At 38.2% G+C, this 16,301-nt stretch overlaps 1 protein-coding gene across 1 annotated transcript; it reads left to right on the plus strand.

Annotated features, from left to right (window-relative positions):
* Positions 1 to 1,281: 1,281 nt before the first annotated feature.
* Positions 1,282 to 14,435, plus strand: gmfb (glia maturation factor, beta). The gene is made up of 7 exons (XM_049595522.1): positions 1,282 to 1,371; positions 6,017 to 6,113; positions 7,655 to 7,704; positions 8,568 to 8,617; positions 8,937 to 9,019; positions 9,118 to 9,191; positions 10,543 to 14,435. Exons 1-7 carry the CDS (start codon positions 1,369 to 1,371, stop codon positions 10,612 to 10,614), a joined length of 429 nt encoding a protein of 142 aa, XP_049451479.1. The 5' UTR covers positions 1,282 to 1,368; the 3' UTR covers positions 10,615 to 14,435.
* The last annotated feature ends 1,866 nt before the right edge of the window (positions 14,436 to 16,301 follow it).

The raw sequence follows: 16,301 nt of genomic DNA on the forward strand, positions 1-16,301 counted from the left end.
CCACTTTGTGTTGGCATCTTTGTCGTTAAGATCTTTCTTACATTCATCAACATACATCTTTTGCAGTGAGTATTGTTTAGATTGTTCCTTTAGCAGCATGCTGGATAATCTGCTAATTCATTGTTTCCATTTTCCTTCTTTAAACAGGAAGTCCTCAAAATGTCCTGGCATCAACTCATAGTGTAAATAAACTTTTTCAGTTTTTTTAGTTGTATCTATAAAAAACAAACAAACAAAAAACCTGGTTAGTCAATATGAATTCATCCTAAAGTTCTGTAAATGATTGGACCTTATTATGTAGAATTATATCTGATAAATATTTAATTCCCCCTGTACTCCTAGTGTCCCAGCTGAGCCCCGCATTTTGGATTTTATTGACACATTAATCCAAAGCTTTCTATTACTTCATACTCCTAATATATTCTTTATTTTAATTCCATGATTTAAGGTGCTATTTATGACAAAATTATTTGCTCTCATGTTTTTAGTAAATGGACATGTAAAAAGTTTGTCAATCTTTAGTTGTTTGCTTTCAATATTTATCAAGGGTTCCAAAAAAAATATTGCTACAAACTATTGCAAAGTAGCACAGCATAAAATGGGAGAAAATTTGCTGGCAAAAAGTGGAACTATATAGAATTATTATTACACTAAAAATTATACATTTAATTAATTTCTTAGTTGTTGTTTTTTTGTTTGTTTGTTTTTACCAGTACCATTAATTACTGATTTGGTCCTACTAACTTTTATATGTCTTTTCTTTTATCGTCTTTGGTCTTTGTATGTCTAACGTTTTGTTTTTGTTTTTCTTTGTGAGACCATATTGTCATGTCATGTTGTGATCAGTGCTTTGTGTATTATTATTTGCCTGTATTTGAAAAAAAAAAAAAAAAACCTTTATGGGCACATCTAACCATGTCTATCGTTTAACCCATGAATTGAAAAAAGAAAATTATTAAAATAAAAATCTATTAAAATTATCCTTAAAATTTAAAATTAAAATTAACATTGCATAGTTGTTATATTTTTTTTATACAAAATTATAAAAATAAATTATAATCGTTCAAATCCTCCTCTGTAAAATAACTGCTAACTTACTAGTAACTAAAGCCTTATGCTGCCTGGAGGATAATGAAATGATAATAGAGAGTTTAATGAGACTACATTCATTTAAATAAAGTAGTGAGTCTGTCGGACAGCAGTGAGGAGAGATTTATGACCAACTTTTGAAGGAGGGGGGAAGCCTGTTTGGGATTGGTCAACCCAGTCACAAGATGAGCTGTGAAATAAAAAAAAAAAAAACATTGAAAGCGTCTCTGCCATTCAGAGCAGCAGCTGCAGCTTCAGGGAATTTCTAACTCCTCAACAATGGTAAGTAGTTTCTAACTGTAGCGACAGAGCTGTCGGTATTTCCCTCTTTCTGCTGTTTAACCGTGTGTTCGTATCAAATGTGAAGTTCCGCGGACTGTTGAGGAAAAGTGAGGTAGCTGGTTGGCTACCGTTAGCCTGTTAGCCTAGCATGAGTTCCACCCTCTGTCTATGGTATCAGTGTGAAGCCACACAAAATGGAGGCGTTGCATTTCCGGTTACGGATTTCAAAGTAAAACCACTACGGGGGAAAGAAACGTTGATGAGATGAGGGGGAAAAAAAATAGTAAATATATTTAATAATTTAATTGCTATAGCATTTTGCAAAAAAATCTGTACTGTAAAAAGAAAAGAAAAATAAAAGAATTCCCACAAGTATATTTATAATGATTTTGTATTTTGCTGTAAGATAAATATTATTGGTAATGAATTTAATATATTAGAACAGGTCCAGGAGAATTTATTGTTGTACAGCTTTATACTGATGGGAAGCTACATAAAAGACTATTATTAAGTTATGTAGAAGGATATTATAACATCCTTTTTGGACGTGTCAATCAAGTCATTACATGTTGCTTTCACTTTTAATGCCTCCTTTAGTGACCTATTTTTTTTAAATGTTTGGCAACTACTTTATGATCATTTTGTTTATTTGCTTCGTACATGTTCAAAATAAACTGCTAATAACTAACTAACTGACCAACAAATGTTCACCATAACAGAGTATGTAACAGCCATTTCATCACTTACTACAAATAACAGGAAATAAAATGCAGCTTTGATAAATAGTAATAGTATTTAAAAAAATAAATAGTTAAATAGTAATAGTATTTAAATGTAAAGTAACACTAGTTAAACAGAGTGATGTAGCACAGTGCACATATTTGTATGTTTTTACACACTAACAGAGCACAAATTTCTCCTTAACATTTTAAGTCCTACTTTCCATGTTGTTGCAAAATACACATTGACATTTATTTCTATTTTATTACTTAAATTTACATACTTCTATTTCATACACCCATTCTGACTTCTCATTTGCTATTTTTCTACATTGGAGTGAGTGTAACAAATCACAATTTCCCCTCAATAAGGAATTTATGATTCTTAAAGTAAAATAAGAATTAAAAGTATAATTTAGTTTAATAAACATGCTGTATAACTGTCCAAGAGCATTGGAGCTTCTGCTAATAGGAAATAGATGTATTCTGAAGATTTACCATGTGCTTAACTGTTTTATATTTATATCTATGCATGTAAACACACCAGTTAGCTTTTAATTCTTTAAAACCTGAGCAAATTGGCCTGATTTCAGTCAAGAACACACAACAAAGGCAACAAGCAGCTTTATAAGAAAACGTGAGCAAGAAATTGGTAAAAGTTAGAGGAAAATTTCCTGACAAATAATTTTAAAAAAAAAGTAAAACAAACAAACAAGGAAATTACCCCCCAAAAGTGCTAAATACACATAGAGAGGCATTTTTTCTGTATTATAATTTTAAAAAATACAATTATAATAATTATAAATACATTTTAACTGCATTTTTTTTAAAAATCATTCTCTAATAATTTCCCCTTTTTCTTTCTTTTCTTTTTCCAGTTTATTTTTCTTGTAATGTTTTACTATTTTCTTGCAATTTGCAAGACATTTCTTGCCAAGTTGCTCATAGTCTCTTCAGCACATTTTCAAAGAAACCAAACCAATTTGCTCAGGTTTCAAAGATTTGAACACTTGTGAAGGGCGTGTAAAGGCAGCACCAGCGAACTGATGTCTCTCCAGGTTTTAGACAGTTGAATGGATGAATGTAGTGGGCCAGTTTGGCTTATAGCTAAGTAAAAATAAAATTCTGTAAATTAGTAAGTAATGGGTTTGCTATGTGACAAAGAAAAGCAACGAGTCACCACACCAGAGACTTGGTTTGATTTTTGATTTTAAAATGCTTAACAGATTCTGAACAACTGTTCCTGAATTAGTTTCTTTTGATGGACCAATAGCCTCATGATTTCAGCTGATATGATTCTTGCTCCACTTATGGAATTTTCTAGACTTAGTGCATGCTTTTATTTTGAAGCCTCAGTTTGCTGGCTTCCTATAGCAGTGTTGCTGTGTGTGGTTAGCTTCTCACAGCATTGATTTGTTCCAACACGTCTGGCTGAGAGGAGCTTCCCTAGTGTTAGCTCGCCCTCTTATCATGAACATTCTTTCCCTCCGGGTAGTTGTATCTGACTGCGTGTCATGACGGCTCGACTGTCTCAGTATCAACCAACATTTGTCTAATTTGTCTCTGCACGTGATACATTAAATTCCCAGGATGGTTTAAGTTAGCAGGCTCTCATTTCCTGGCAGCCAGAGCAGCAGCAGCAGCAGCCAGCTAGCTGTCAGAGGCTGGAGGAATTTAAACCAGAAGTCAACCTCTGGCCACCTCCGGCTTTTATTGTCGTGCCTCCTCTCCCCTTTTCATCTTCCTGTGCATCCTGTTTTCCCAACTCCCTCAGTCCCAATCACAGACACTCCAGTCTCTCCTTAATCTGTAAAGATCTCTGCCTGAGCTCAGTGAAATCCTGACTCCCACCAGCCATCTGTTCAGGAAGGTGTAATTATAGAATTCAGAGACTCTGCAGAGACTCTTAAAGAGTTTATGTCTTTGTGCTGGAGTTATGTAACGCTGTGTGTGGACGTGACAGAGGTTCAGACCGATACAATCCTGTTCAGGCTGGTGTATTGTGTTAGTGAACACAGCCTGTGGCAGAGGTGGAAATTAACTTTCTGTCCACCTGCAGCTGTGGCTGATGGACTCCAAAAAATCTGCCAGCCACACATTAGATTACCATTGTGTTTTGGCTGGTGAGTGAAGCAGATCTTGCAGCCACTTGCATATTTTAGCAGCATTTAGCTGGTGGGTGGTGTTAATGTCCAACCCTGGCCTGTGGGCAGTGGGTCAGCCCAAGCACATTTGGTGCCTGAGGTTCTTCTTCTGGTGTATGTCCTAGACTTCCAGCTCCGTTTAGGCAAGCCAGTCCAGTGTTTAAGCATCCAGGTCAACCAGACCATTATAGCCATTTGGTGGCCAGTGTTTGGGGCAGTCCATTTTTGCATTGCTGCCCCGAAGCGTCCTACGCCTGTCCTCAGGTGGTTGAGGGTTGTCCATCGCTGTCAGGGCAGGTGCCGTCCGGGAACATCTGTGGGGTCGTGGTTCTGCTGACTTCCACTGGTCCCTCCGTCTTGCCTTGACCCAGACAGCCTTTAAGGTATCAGATGGTGTTGTGCAGAGCATTCAGGTGCCCTAGGTGAGCCTTCATGTTCTATCTCTGCACATCCACTGCTCACTGTAGCGTGGTGGTAGTTGAGTGGGCACCAGAGAGCTTTTGTCATTTTGACATGATAATGATACAGCCTATTTTCGGGTTCATGTGATGTTGGATAACTCGCCCATCTCCCCTAGAGAGCAGGTAAAGTGTAATGAGCTGTGTAGGGAGGAAAAAGGCCCCTCTATTATGTAGATGGCCTTACTGTGTAGTCATGTTTTCATGGCCTTAAGTAATATTTGAAAATAATTGTTTTAATAGTATCAGTAAATAATAGTAAAAGATAAACATTCTGATTTTTTTTCCTTCCCCCATTTGTGGCGTCTCCTATGGATTACAGCGCCCTTAGCCATCAAATCCATCTCACGCTCCATTCTAACCTCATGCGTGAGCAAGATCCCAAGATACTTGAACTCCCTCGCTTGAGGCAGTAACTCTCTCCCAACCCAGTGGGAGCAATCCACCGGTTTCCGGCAGAGAACCATGTTCTATGTAAAGATGAATAATGTTAATGTGGGATGAGGAGCGCAAAAATACTTCCGATCTCTGCAAGAGTTTTCACATCTTTCTTTCAGTGTGTTATGCAGAAGTTTTTGAAACGTACTTGTGTATGTTGAGGGGGCGGGAGTGAAAAATCTTGACGTATATGAAGCTGAAGACCTTCATGTTCTCTAAGGCCTTTGAATGTCCTTGAGGTTCTGTTTTATCTTTCATATTTTATCCTCAGATGTTACTATTTTTTGCTGTTACCATGTTATGTTATTTTATTTATTTCATTTTATTGTACAGCACTTCCATCAACGGGTTGTTTTTCAACGTCCTTTATAAATAAATCTGATTACATTTTGATTTGATTTGACTATATGAACTTCTCATAGACTCAGTAAGCTTTATATGACACAGAAGAAAAGGCATCAAGTCATTGCTTCCTCTCGTATCAGATGTCAGAGCATCATATAGCTGATATAAATGATGGAGGCTGCCATGAGTAATTGGAGTTAATGGATGTGAGGATGCACTTTGTGACGCAGATGCAGTGTGACTACTGGCTAAAATGCAGAGGAACAAACATGTGTTGTAGAGACTGTTACAAACATATTATTTATAGATCATACACATGAATGCTACAGTATGATCTCTGTGTGGTGTCATTTTTAGTTTCACATCCAAAGATCAAGGCCGTGGTTTGTTAACTATGTACAGAAACACAAAGAAGAACATGAAAAATAAATATAGAAAAGTTTGATCTGTGTACACTGTCACTGCCTTTTGTTTATAAATCTTACATCTAAGTGACGATGTGAATGAAATTGCATGGTTTTTTTTTTAATGTTTTTATCAGAGTGAATCACTGGTGGTGTGTGATGTGGACGAAGATCTGGTCAAAAAACTGAGGCAGTTCCGTTTCCGGAAGGAGACCAACAATGCGGCCATCGTTAGTGAGTATTGGCAACACGTTTAAAGGGTATCTTTGGTATTTTTCAACCTTGGCTCAATTTTCTTATGTTTTTGTGTTTAAGTGACGAATGGTAACAACTGATTTTGAAATTGGTGTAGTATTAAGCGAGACTGCTCTAGCTGGCAGTGGTGAATCAGACTGCAGTGTAACCACTTGGGGCAATGGTGCATCATCAGTTTACGTCCACTAAAAGTGGTTTTGCCACTGACAGGCTCAGATTGTTTTTGTAAGTGTCTGACAGCATTATGGAAAGGATCCCTACAGAGAGAGACCTTTTTGTAAAGAGTAAAATCCTTTTTGTTAAACCAGAAACAGCCGCAAAATTGCCATTGCCAAACCCACCAGACTCCATTTAAATAATCAGTAATTTTACCATCATTAAACACACTTCATTAGAAGTCCACAAAAACCAAATAAAACTCAAAAAGCTGTCTTGGTTCATTTTTCCACTGTTCCAACAATCACCAACTCTGATTAAGTTGAATTAAACCCTTAATTCACCCAGTTACATGTAAAAATATACTGACTCTGTACATGCTAAAATTACTGATTATTTGAATGGAGTCTAGTGAGTTGGGTGATGGTGATTTCGGGGCTGTTGCTAGTTAAACAAAAGGTATCTTACTCTTCAACAAAACGGTCGACCTCTGTAGGGATCTTTTTAATGTTGCCACACAGTTAAAATAATCTGAGCATGTCAGTGACAAAATCAAACACTTTCAGTGGACGTACACTGAGGGTGCACAAATGCCCCAAGGGATTACATTGCAGCCTGTATCGCTGCTGCTGACCAAGCTTTCCTGCTCAATACTGGACCAGTCTAAAAAATTGTTGTTCCCAATAGTCACTCGGACACAAATGTGGGAAAACAGGGTCCAGGTTGGAAAATACCAAAGTTACCCTTTAATGTCATGAATTTCTTCTCCTGTGTTTTTGATAATGTGTTTTTGGTCAAAATGATAGGGACGATGATGTGAGGAGCCTGTCGTAGAAATATTATTCAATCATTATGAAAGTGCCACTGTTGTTTTTGTGTTATTACAATAATATTTGTTTTTGCCCCATTGAAGTCCTTGGCAGGCTTCGTAACTACAGAAATAGCTAACATGATATTGGATTGGGAGATGCGCTGCAGCTACAGTATATATGTGGAGCACAGAGGGAAGAGTTGCCTCCAAATACAGCAGGTGGTGAGACAGACAGTGTAGTGTTGCATCTATTCGAGTATCAAACTCAGCTTAAGCTTTATCCTGCACTATCTCTGGATCAAAATGTCATCGCCACTAAATTGGATTAGGATTGTGTTTGCATGGCATGGACTCTGACTCAAAGTCAAACACACCTTTCACACAAGTATCTGTAACAGGATTTTAGAGCAAAAACATCATAACTAGTTTATATTTTGTTTACCGTGTTAAAAGTCTTTCTCTTGGTGTTTTATTCTTCATACTGCAGCTTCTACACATACAATGGTTTCCATGCAGCTGCTGAATTAATGCTTTCTTTTTATTTACCCCTCAGTGAAGATCGATAAAGACAAGCAGCTGGTGATTCTCGAAGAGGAACATGAGGTACGTTAGCAATTAATATGATGCACTTCAATCTTGTGTCTGCACATAAAACATCCGCATTTTGAACTGAAGTCTAAAGGTATCAAACTTCAAAAATACACACTACCTTACATCACATTAAAAAAGTGATAATGAATTTGTTTCTTTGTGCAGTTGAAGGAATACTTCACCCTCTCGAATTACCATTTGTATATCAGTGACTCATCCTTTGTTAGGCTGGATTTGTGAAGTAAACTTTTTCTGGCATGCCTCTGGTGGACAAAGAATCCAAAAACCTGGAAATTTCTTAAAGAATTTAAGTCATAGGGGTCTGCATTTATCAACAGCAAAACTCAATAAAGCATCAAAATATTACAAACTCTTACATAACTCATGCAGTATAATCCAAGTCTCATTTATACACCCATATGCTCAGTACTTCCCAAACAGACAGCCTTTTCCAATGGGGAACTGAATTAAAAGTGAAACTTGTCTATGATCTCTTCAAAGCCAGACTCCATTGGAAAAACAGTAATTTTACCTCACTTAACACAGGAGCTGCTGCTCTACCACTGCCTCGATCTGTTAGTTTGTTTGTGTTGTTGTGCGTCCCGTTACGTCTTCAATTCATCAAGACTGTCCTATTTTTGCATTCTCCGTTCACCACACACATGAGAGAAAATCAGTTTGCTAGACAAATTCAACACAACATGGGCTGAGTAGTTAATATACAAATGGTCATTTAGGGGGGCGAACTATTCCTTTACACTTTCTTTGGCCTCACAGTTGTTTAATATTAATGAAAAACTGCTTTTCTAGATAAAGTGTAACTAAGAGACAAAATGCCTCACTGAACTGCTCACTGCATATTTGTCATTTTCTAGGATATTTCTCCTGATGATCTAAAGGATGAACTCCCTGAGAGACAGCCAAGATATCCTTTGAATATGTGACCTGTCTTACGTAACAGTATTTAAAAGATATCCCCTGCTTACCTTGACTCTGTTACATATAATCAGTCTGTGATGTTAATGCACGCCAGCAGTTATTAAACTTAAGGATTAAGCATCATCATATATTTTTCCTGCAGCATGGCCATTTTTTAAATGGTTTTAAGGTAGATTTTTACTTGAAATAGATCATTTTAATTAATACTTTCTGTTTACTCTTGTTAAATGAATTAGAAGTCAAGTCCTGCTACATTTGAACGAGTCCTGACATGACATATGTGAATGGTCCTTAGCACCAGACACATTTATTGTCTACAGTTACAAATACCAACATGATGACGGACGTGTTTCCTATCCTCTCTGCTTCATCTTCTCCAGTCCAGTGGGTAAGAACACCTCTGGAGTTACTTTTGAATAAATGGTGCATATTTTTCTATCATCAGTCTATAACTTTTGTTAATGTTGGCATGGTTGTTTTTGGCAGGTTGCAAACCAGAGCAGCAGATGATGTACGCAGGGAGCAAAAACAAACTGGTGCAAACTGTTGACCTGTCCAAGGTTAGTGAGCCGCCTTTAAAACTACAGTTGGTGCACAGCTGCACCCTGAGATAAACACTATATCAACTTTGGACAAGGAACAACCCAGTGCCAGCCTGTGGCACAGACAGTATATGCTCAAGGCGCTGTCATCCACAGGGGGCATCACAAATAGGGGAAGAAAAAAAAAATCAAAATGTTTATCTTTTACTATTTTTACTAATGCTATTATTACGATTATTCTGAAATATTGAACAAGGCCACAACAATATAACTACATAGCAAAGCTGGCTAAATAATAGAGGCCTCTTTTTCTGGGTTCCTGCCACCCCAACACCTGGAAAAAGTTCTGAACTCAGGATTTCTGGTTTGTAGGTTAAAATATGGTTGCTCAAGAACTTTAAAGCAGCCTGCCACCACACTCCTGAAAGTTGGCACATACTGTAAGCCCCATTTCTACCGAACACTTTCGGGATGGTACCTTTGGAACCAACAGTAACCCTTCAGACATGGTACCTAGACTCTAGTGTTTCCACTGCAAACAGTCCTCTTAAATGTGGGTGGGGTTGCTGTCACTCACTGCTCCGTCCAGCACTCACTGTTTTTCCTCCTTTATCAGTTTGCACCTTGTTTATCGTCCACAGAACGAGGCTGCACGCCGACATTTTCTGACTAAAATAAAACAGGCTGCAGTGAGAGTCTCTCTCCATGGGATATTTAAAAATAGCAGGTTTGTGCATTTAGTCCTTCTCAGGCAAGCTCAGGGGTTTAGTGTTGCTGTAGCCCACAGAATGACGCTCCGCGACGCATTTTTTTTCCTCCGAGTGAGGATTAGAATATATGCAGTTCACATAATCTGGTCGAAATTAATATATATGAAGGCTTGAAGATCCATTCAAAGTAATTGAGTAAAGTAATGGTCAAAGTTGTCATATGCAATATTTAAGCTGTGTTGATAGATTCATGTTGTCACCTCATGCATTGAGTAACATTACAAGTTAATGTCCCACCTTAAAAGTTGCCGGCAGTCGGCCCAGTGAAGTAAGTTATTTTTCAACATTGGTACCATCCACAACTTTTCACTGTGGAAATTGACAAAAAAAAACGTACCGAACTGAACTGAACTGAACTGTACTGAGCTGCTCAGTGGAAATGGGGCTATAGTAGGCGCATGAATAACACCCAGTGACTGAGCGTGTGTTTTCCAGGAGGTTGAAGACGTGGCATGTATCCTGGCCCTAACAGAGGCATGTCTGTATACTGTTAGTCTTGCTAATTAATAATAATAGACATGATTAGCTGTTACCATTCTTTGCATTAAACTGCATCAAGATAAAATTCATATTCAGGCTCCGTGTTGTTGTTTTCCCAGGTGTTTGAGATCAGACAAACAGAAGACCTAACAGAGGAATGGCTCAGAGAGAAACTGGGGTTCTTCGGCTAAACTAATCTCATCCAGTGGTCTGGGATGTGAGGAGGATCCAGATTGCACAATCTCTTGGAGAGAACACGTCACAGTTAATGTTTCCCTCCTCTTTGTACCGGACCTGATTCAAACAGTGTTTGCAAATACTTTCTGTGCTCAGTTTTGGTCCTCTTTGGCAGCGTTAACTGGATATTACTATTCAGTGTGAAACTAACTAAACCTCACCCATCTGGCAGCCTAAAAGTAAGAACACTATTTGACGCAGGTCTTCTCTTGTCTCCCATACAATCTCTCCATGTGCCAGTTATGTGTCTGTGTTGAATTAACACTCCCGTTATAGCTCTTAATGGTCAGAAATTAATAGTACTCATCCGCCCTTCCTAAGCATGATCATTCAGGAGAATTTAAAGGCATTTTAACAACAGTTTCTGTTTCCTTTGGTAGTTTACACTCAGCATTTTCACCTTTTTATGTTTAATAATATTCCTTAACTTTAGGGAGTCTTACTTTGACTTTTTTAGTTTATTTTCTGGCATATGTAGGGTAATGTAAGCATATACTTTATAGCAGTAATCTCCTTTTCCATGACAGACTTCCTGCCAGAACTTACGAACAATCATAGTTACAGTATAGAGTTAAGTTTAGTCTCTCCTTCAGTATTCATTTAAGGGCATTTAAATTATAATTTAGGTAGCAAAGTGTAATCACTCCAGTCTACAAAGGACAATAACACTAAGACCATTCCTGAGACTTATATGTGATGTGTCGTACCTTCTCCTGTGCTCACACACAAGCAGGCAGAAGCCCTCTAGTGGTGCTCATCAAGCTGCAGGCTCGTCCGTAAGTCCATCCTCAGATTGTTTCATCTGTTTAGAGAAAAACAGACTCATGGGTAAAGCTGTATTCTGCCTTTGACCTGCATGTTTGTTACATCACACTCCTGACGACAATATTTTCACTGAAACATTCCAGTTTATTACCTACAACAAACCTCCGTCTCTGGCGACCATGACAGTCTTGAAAACACTGCACACACACACACACACAGAGGGGGGGCATTAGCGGCCCTCTTTTTAATCAACTGGGCTCCTCTGTATAAGTGGGTCACTGTGTCTTTAGGGGAGATTGTTAGCTAATATTGTGCATTATAGCTATTGCTGTTCTTAGTGTTAATGAATGTTGTGCTTCATTCTGATGTAAAGCCACGTCGATCGCTTAGTGGTAGTCGCAGCCTTGAGAATGGCGGCTGCGATTCCTCCAAATGCCAGTTGTGCTTAATATTTAGACTTGGTAGGTAAAGGACTGCTTCGATTTACATTTTTCATACAGAACAGGGTTCGACCAATATAGCTTTGTGGAGGCTGATGTTAATGTTTGTGTAATGAATGTGCAAGCAGCTCATATTTGGTGCCAATATCCAACATCTACTGTGCAGTCTGTAAGCAAATACAGTTAGATTTTTTTGTTGCTTGTCTCTGTACTCCATCATGTTGGGTTACAAATGAAACACAGAGTGAAGTCAACATTAGGCCTGGGTAGTATCTTTTTTTTTCCACGGAGGTACACGTTGTAGCATGTATGACATTGTCCAACCCAGTGGTTGACATTTCCTAAAAACTTTAACAGAAAAACTGATGAATGTGATTAATGTAGATCAATTAATCACAGAGCATGTAATTAGATACATTTTTTAAAATTGCTTGACAGCCTGAATCTCAAGATAAAGTTATATGTGGCAATACTCTTGAACAGGGGCAGAGGCATTTTTCTTTACTAGTCCTGTAATGTTATCCCCACCCCTCGTCATCTCAGCGTAGCTGCCTGTTCACCAGTAGAGACTGACCTCTGGTGGTGCATGTTGTGTACTACAATACATCGCCTCAATCCAGCATCTTTTGATTCAGATTATTTTGATTCAGGATTTCTAAATACCTTGGTATACTCTAATACCCTGATACCACCCAAGCTTAGCCAACATGTCAAATTATAGCTTTTAGAACATTTTAAATCCAATGTTCAGGAGTACAGAGTTAAAACAACACAAAATATGTCACTTTCCAAACACTTACAGACTCTATTATATGTATTTGGCTATTTTTCATGCCCCAAAATGGCAGCTCTTCCTTGTTGCCCGCTGAAGATCCTCTAAAACAGCATTAAAACCAATGCAACACACTAAACCCCCCGAAGTTGCTTAAAGGATTAGCGGCTCTTAACAGCAGGGCGACCGGCTGCAGATAGCTAAAGCTATGTACTTAAAATTTGCAATTAAAATAAAAATCATATTGCGGGTGCTACAGGCTGGAGAGAAACCTCCGTTATACCGGTGGTAGATGACTCGAGTGGCAGATTTCTGAACACTACTGAAGGCTGAGTATCAGCTCTGTGTATTGGTCTGACACTTACAAAGAATAACAGGCATAAATTAACTCCACATGTTTGCTCATCAGTGTCGTCTCTTATTGAGAAACTCCTACTCTGGAGATGGTTAAGGGAGTGTTGTGGCTGATTTGAAGCCCCAACGCAGGAATTCCCCACCTACAGTAATGTATGATGTCATACTGCTAAATCTACCATACCAATGCCTTGTCTTAATTTTTTATTTTGCATATTTACGTCTCTTGATAAAATATTGAGGCTAAAATGAAACAAATATGAAACATTTTGTCGGGGGATTCATGTTTTTCTAACTTTATATTCTGCAAAATCCAAAAAGAAATAATCTTTTTTTCTATTTATGTGTGATTTTTGTTCTAATAAATAATGGAAACGGTTTCTTTTTCCAGAGATCTGGCTCAAAAGGTGTACACACAATCACACCATGTCATGTAAAATATGACTCGTGTCTAAAGTTTGACATCAAAACCATTTGTGATTCACGTTACAGGACAGGGTTTGATCCAACAGGAATAACGGGGTATAACTGAAACCATTTGTTTTGCTGCTCACTGATCCCATCAACGCTAAGATCTACACTGTCAGCTTGACGTTAACCATTATTATGCTGCTGTAGCAGAATGAAACTCCAGCGTGACTGATTCTCATGGTTAATCATTTCTGTTCGTACTTGAGCTTAAGTCGTTCGCTGTCCTCCGTGGATAAAGGAAGTTTTATGACAATACGACCTGCAAAACCCTTTTTACGGAGACTATGAAAGAAATACTTAGCTGTCTTTAAAATTCAGCTCTTTAAACATCTAAAATTTGGAGAGCTACTGTGAAAGAAGTGCATGATTTAATGTTTATCTGAACAGTTTTCATAAGTCAACATTTCTAAGAATGTGCTGCTCTTTTGCATGCGCTTCAAATTATTAACTTTATTTGATTAAACTGGATTTATTTGCGATTCTTAAAAGAGTCTTTAAAAAAGGGGGCGAAACTTGCATCTCAAACATCTGGTCTCAGCTGTGCTCTGAAATATTTACACTGACAGAACTTCCTTTGATGAAACCTTCTGCTACTGCTACTTTTCATGAAAATGGGTTGTAATAAACTGTCCGCTGATCATGTATCAAAATCAATCTCCCCAGTATGTTTTCTTCTTAACTCAGAGCTCCCTTTGGTTTTGAGCCATGTATCTGGTTATGTCCTGTGGATCTAGTAGCTTTCCCTCCTATGTGGTGAACCTGTTGTATATTTGGCCTCTTTGTTCAGCTCTTGGTGTCCTCTGATCAAATGCTTACGATCCTTTTTTCTTTCCTTTGTAATAAAAACACCTGAGACATGTATCATTACCAGCTGCCTCATGGCATCCGTGAAACTTGAGATATTTGTATTTTTCCCATACTTTATAAAGTGTCTATTGTCCTATTGTCCAAATAAAAATGACAGTGATGTTTACCCCTCTGGTTTCTGGAGACTGCTGTTTTCAAACTGACATGTGATGAGTTTATGTGTTTATCAGATTTGTTCCAGGGCTGACCAGATGTGGAGAAACCAACGTGATTTTGCTGAATAAAAAATAATGAGATTGTTTTTGTATACACGTCTATGTACAGTACAAACGGCTTGCTTAGGCGTATAGCCTGCTTTAAATTTGTCTATTACACTGTATAATTTGCAGGTACAGTAGATATTTTGGTCTAGCTTTGAAGTGGAAAGGGTATACCACAATATAACTTGCTGTCAGGAATTGTAGGAAAGTTGGTACCGTCACGGGAACAGCACTGATGGAAAGACTCAAAGTATGACTGAAGGGGGTCACCCCTACGCTCCCCAGCTCTATATGCCCTTAATTTAACACAAGAAACACTTAACATGTTTTCCAAGTGATTTAAAAGATTTATAAACATGTCTCTCGATGTAAACATTGTCAGAAATTGGTAAGGACTATCCTTGTAGATCAAATTTCAAACGCACAAAAGGAGGTTGGGCATTTAGGGCAGATTAAATGGTAAAAATCTAGCCAGCCACTGTGGAGATGAGTGTCTATAGTCAAGAAAATTGTCTTGCCTGTAATTCAGAGGGCGTAGGTTTCAAGGAATATGACATCAGTAGGCTGTAAGCTGTAGTTGGGCAATTTCAACATGCTGACTCAGGGAAGTATACATGGGACACGGGTGTAAATAAAGACAGTGCATGCAGTGAGGTTGCACTGGGGCCCATAGACGGACCCTGGGCCCTCCAACAACGTGTTAGGTGAAGAATAGGCTCCTGTGAGTGACTGCCAACTTGGAAATGTGCCTGTGTTCAAAGAAGAACTCTCAGTAAACTAAAAACAGTTCCATTTGCTATATATACCCTTGAACAAAAAGGCAAAACCATCTTCGTCATGTGTTTTTGTCTTCTTTTTATTATTCCTGATAAACTATAATAAACTATTAAAATTGTTAAAAATAAATTAATAATTTAACTTTGTTTTTTTTGTAATATACAGATACATAATGATGATTGTTGGATGATATGTTTGCTGATGTTATCCAGTGTCAAGTCTCTGATCATGTGATGGAACAATATGCGCATGATAGCGGGCATTAGGGCCCGTCATAATAGTCTGGGGCCCATCATGACTACCTAACACAACTGACTGAACATTTGACCTAGGGAAAAAACATTGCTGGGAACATAAAACCATTTTAAAAGGTCTTAAAGTTAGTAACTTTTATAAAAAATGAAAATTTTTTGTCATATTTGCTGAAACTCACCATATCCACACACAAGTACCAAACAGAAGATCTGTGAAAAAGAATCCTGTTCCTCCTTGTCATTGTAGTGCTTCCAGTGGCAATCTACGGTCAATAACAAAAATAGGGGCCTCGGTGGCTTAGTGGTAGAGCAGGCGCCCCATGTACAAGGCTGTTGCTGCAGCGGCCCGGGGTTCGAATCCAGCCTGTGGCCCTTTGCTACACACCCACCTGTCCTGTCCGTTAAAGGCAAAATGGCCAAAAAAAATCTTAAAAAAATAATAATAATAATAAAAACAACAAATACTGTCAATCAGTGCTCATGTCCTGCTGTAAAACTGTCAAACTAGACAGCACTGATCAAATATGAATAAAGGTTATATTACTGCATTGTTTATTTCTGACCTCAGTTGTTTACAGAAACAACTTTAGTGAACTGTTTAGCTGTACCATGAGAACGTTTGTGGCCCAGCCGCCATGTTGGAAAAAACCGAGCTGAAATCATTCACTCTTCCCTACTACGTGAAGTGCTGTGGGGCGGCACATCCAGGAGCGCCAACGCATGTCTGGCAGCCAGCAGTGT

Source organism: Epinephelus fuscoguttatus, linkage group LG14, assembly GCF_011397635.1.
Source record: "Epinephelus fuscoguttatus linkage group LG14, E.fuscoguttatus.final_Chr_v1".
NCBI lineage: Eukaryota > Metazoa > Chordata > Actinopteri > Perciformes > Serranidae > Epinephelus > Epinephelus fuscoguttatus.

Bases quoted from the DNA above. Each gene is read 5' to 3' on its own strand.
- gmfb (XM_049595522.1), top strand. The intron at 7,705-8,567 runs GTACGTTAGCAA...GTCATTTTCTAG, and splicing joins TTCTCGAAGAGGAACATGAG to GATATTTCTCCTGATGATCT. The intron at 9,192-10,542 runs GTTAGTGAGCCG...TTGTTTTCCCAG, and splicing joins AAACTGTTGACCTGTCCAAG to GTGTTTGAGATCAGACAAAC.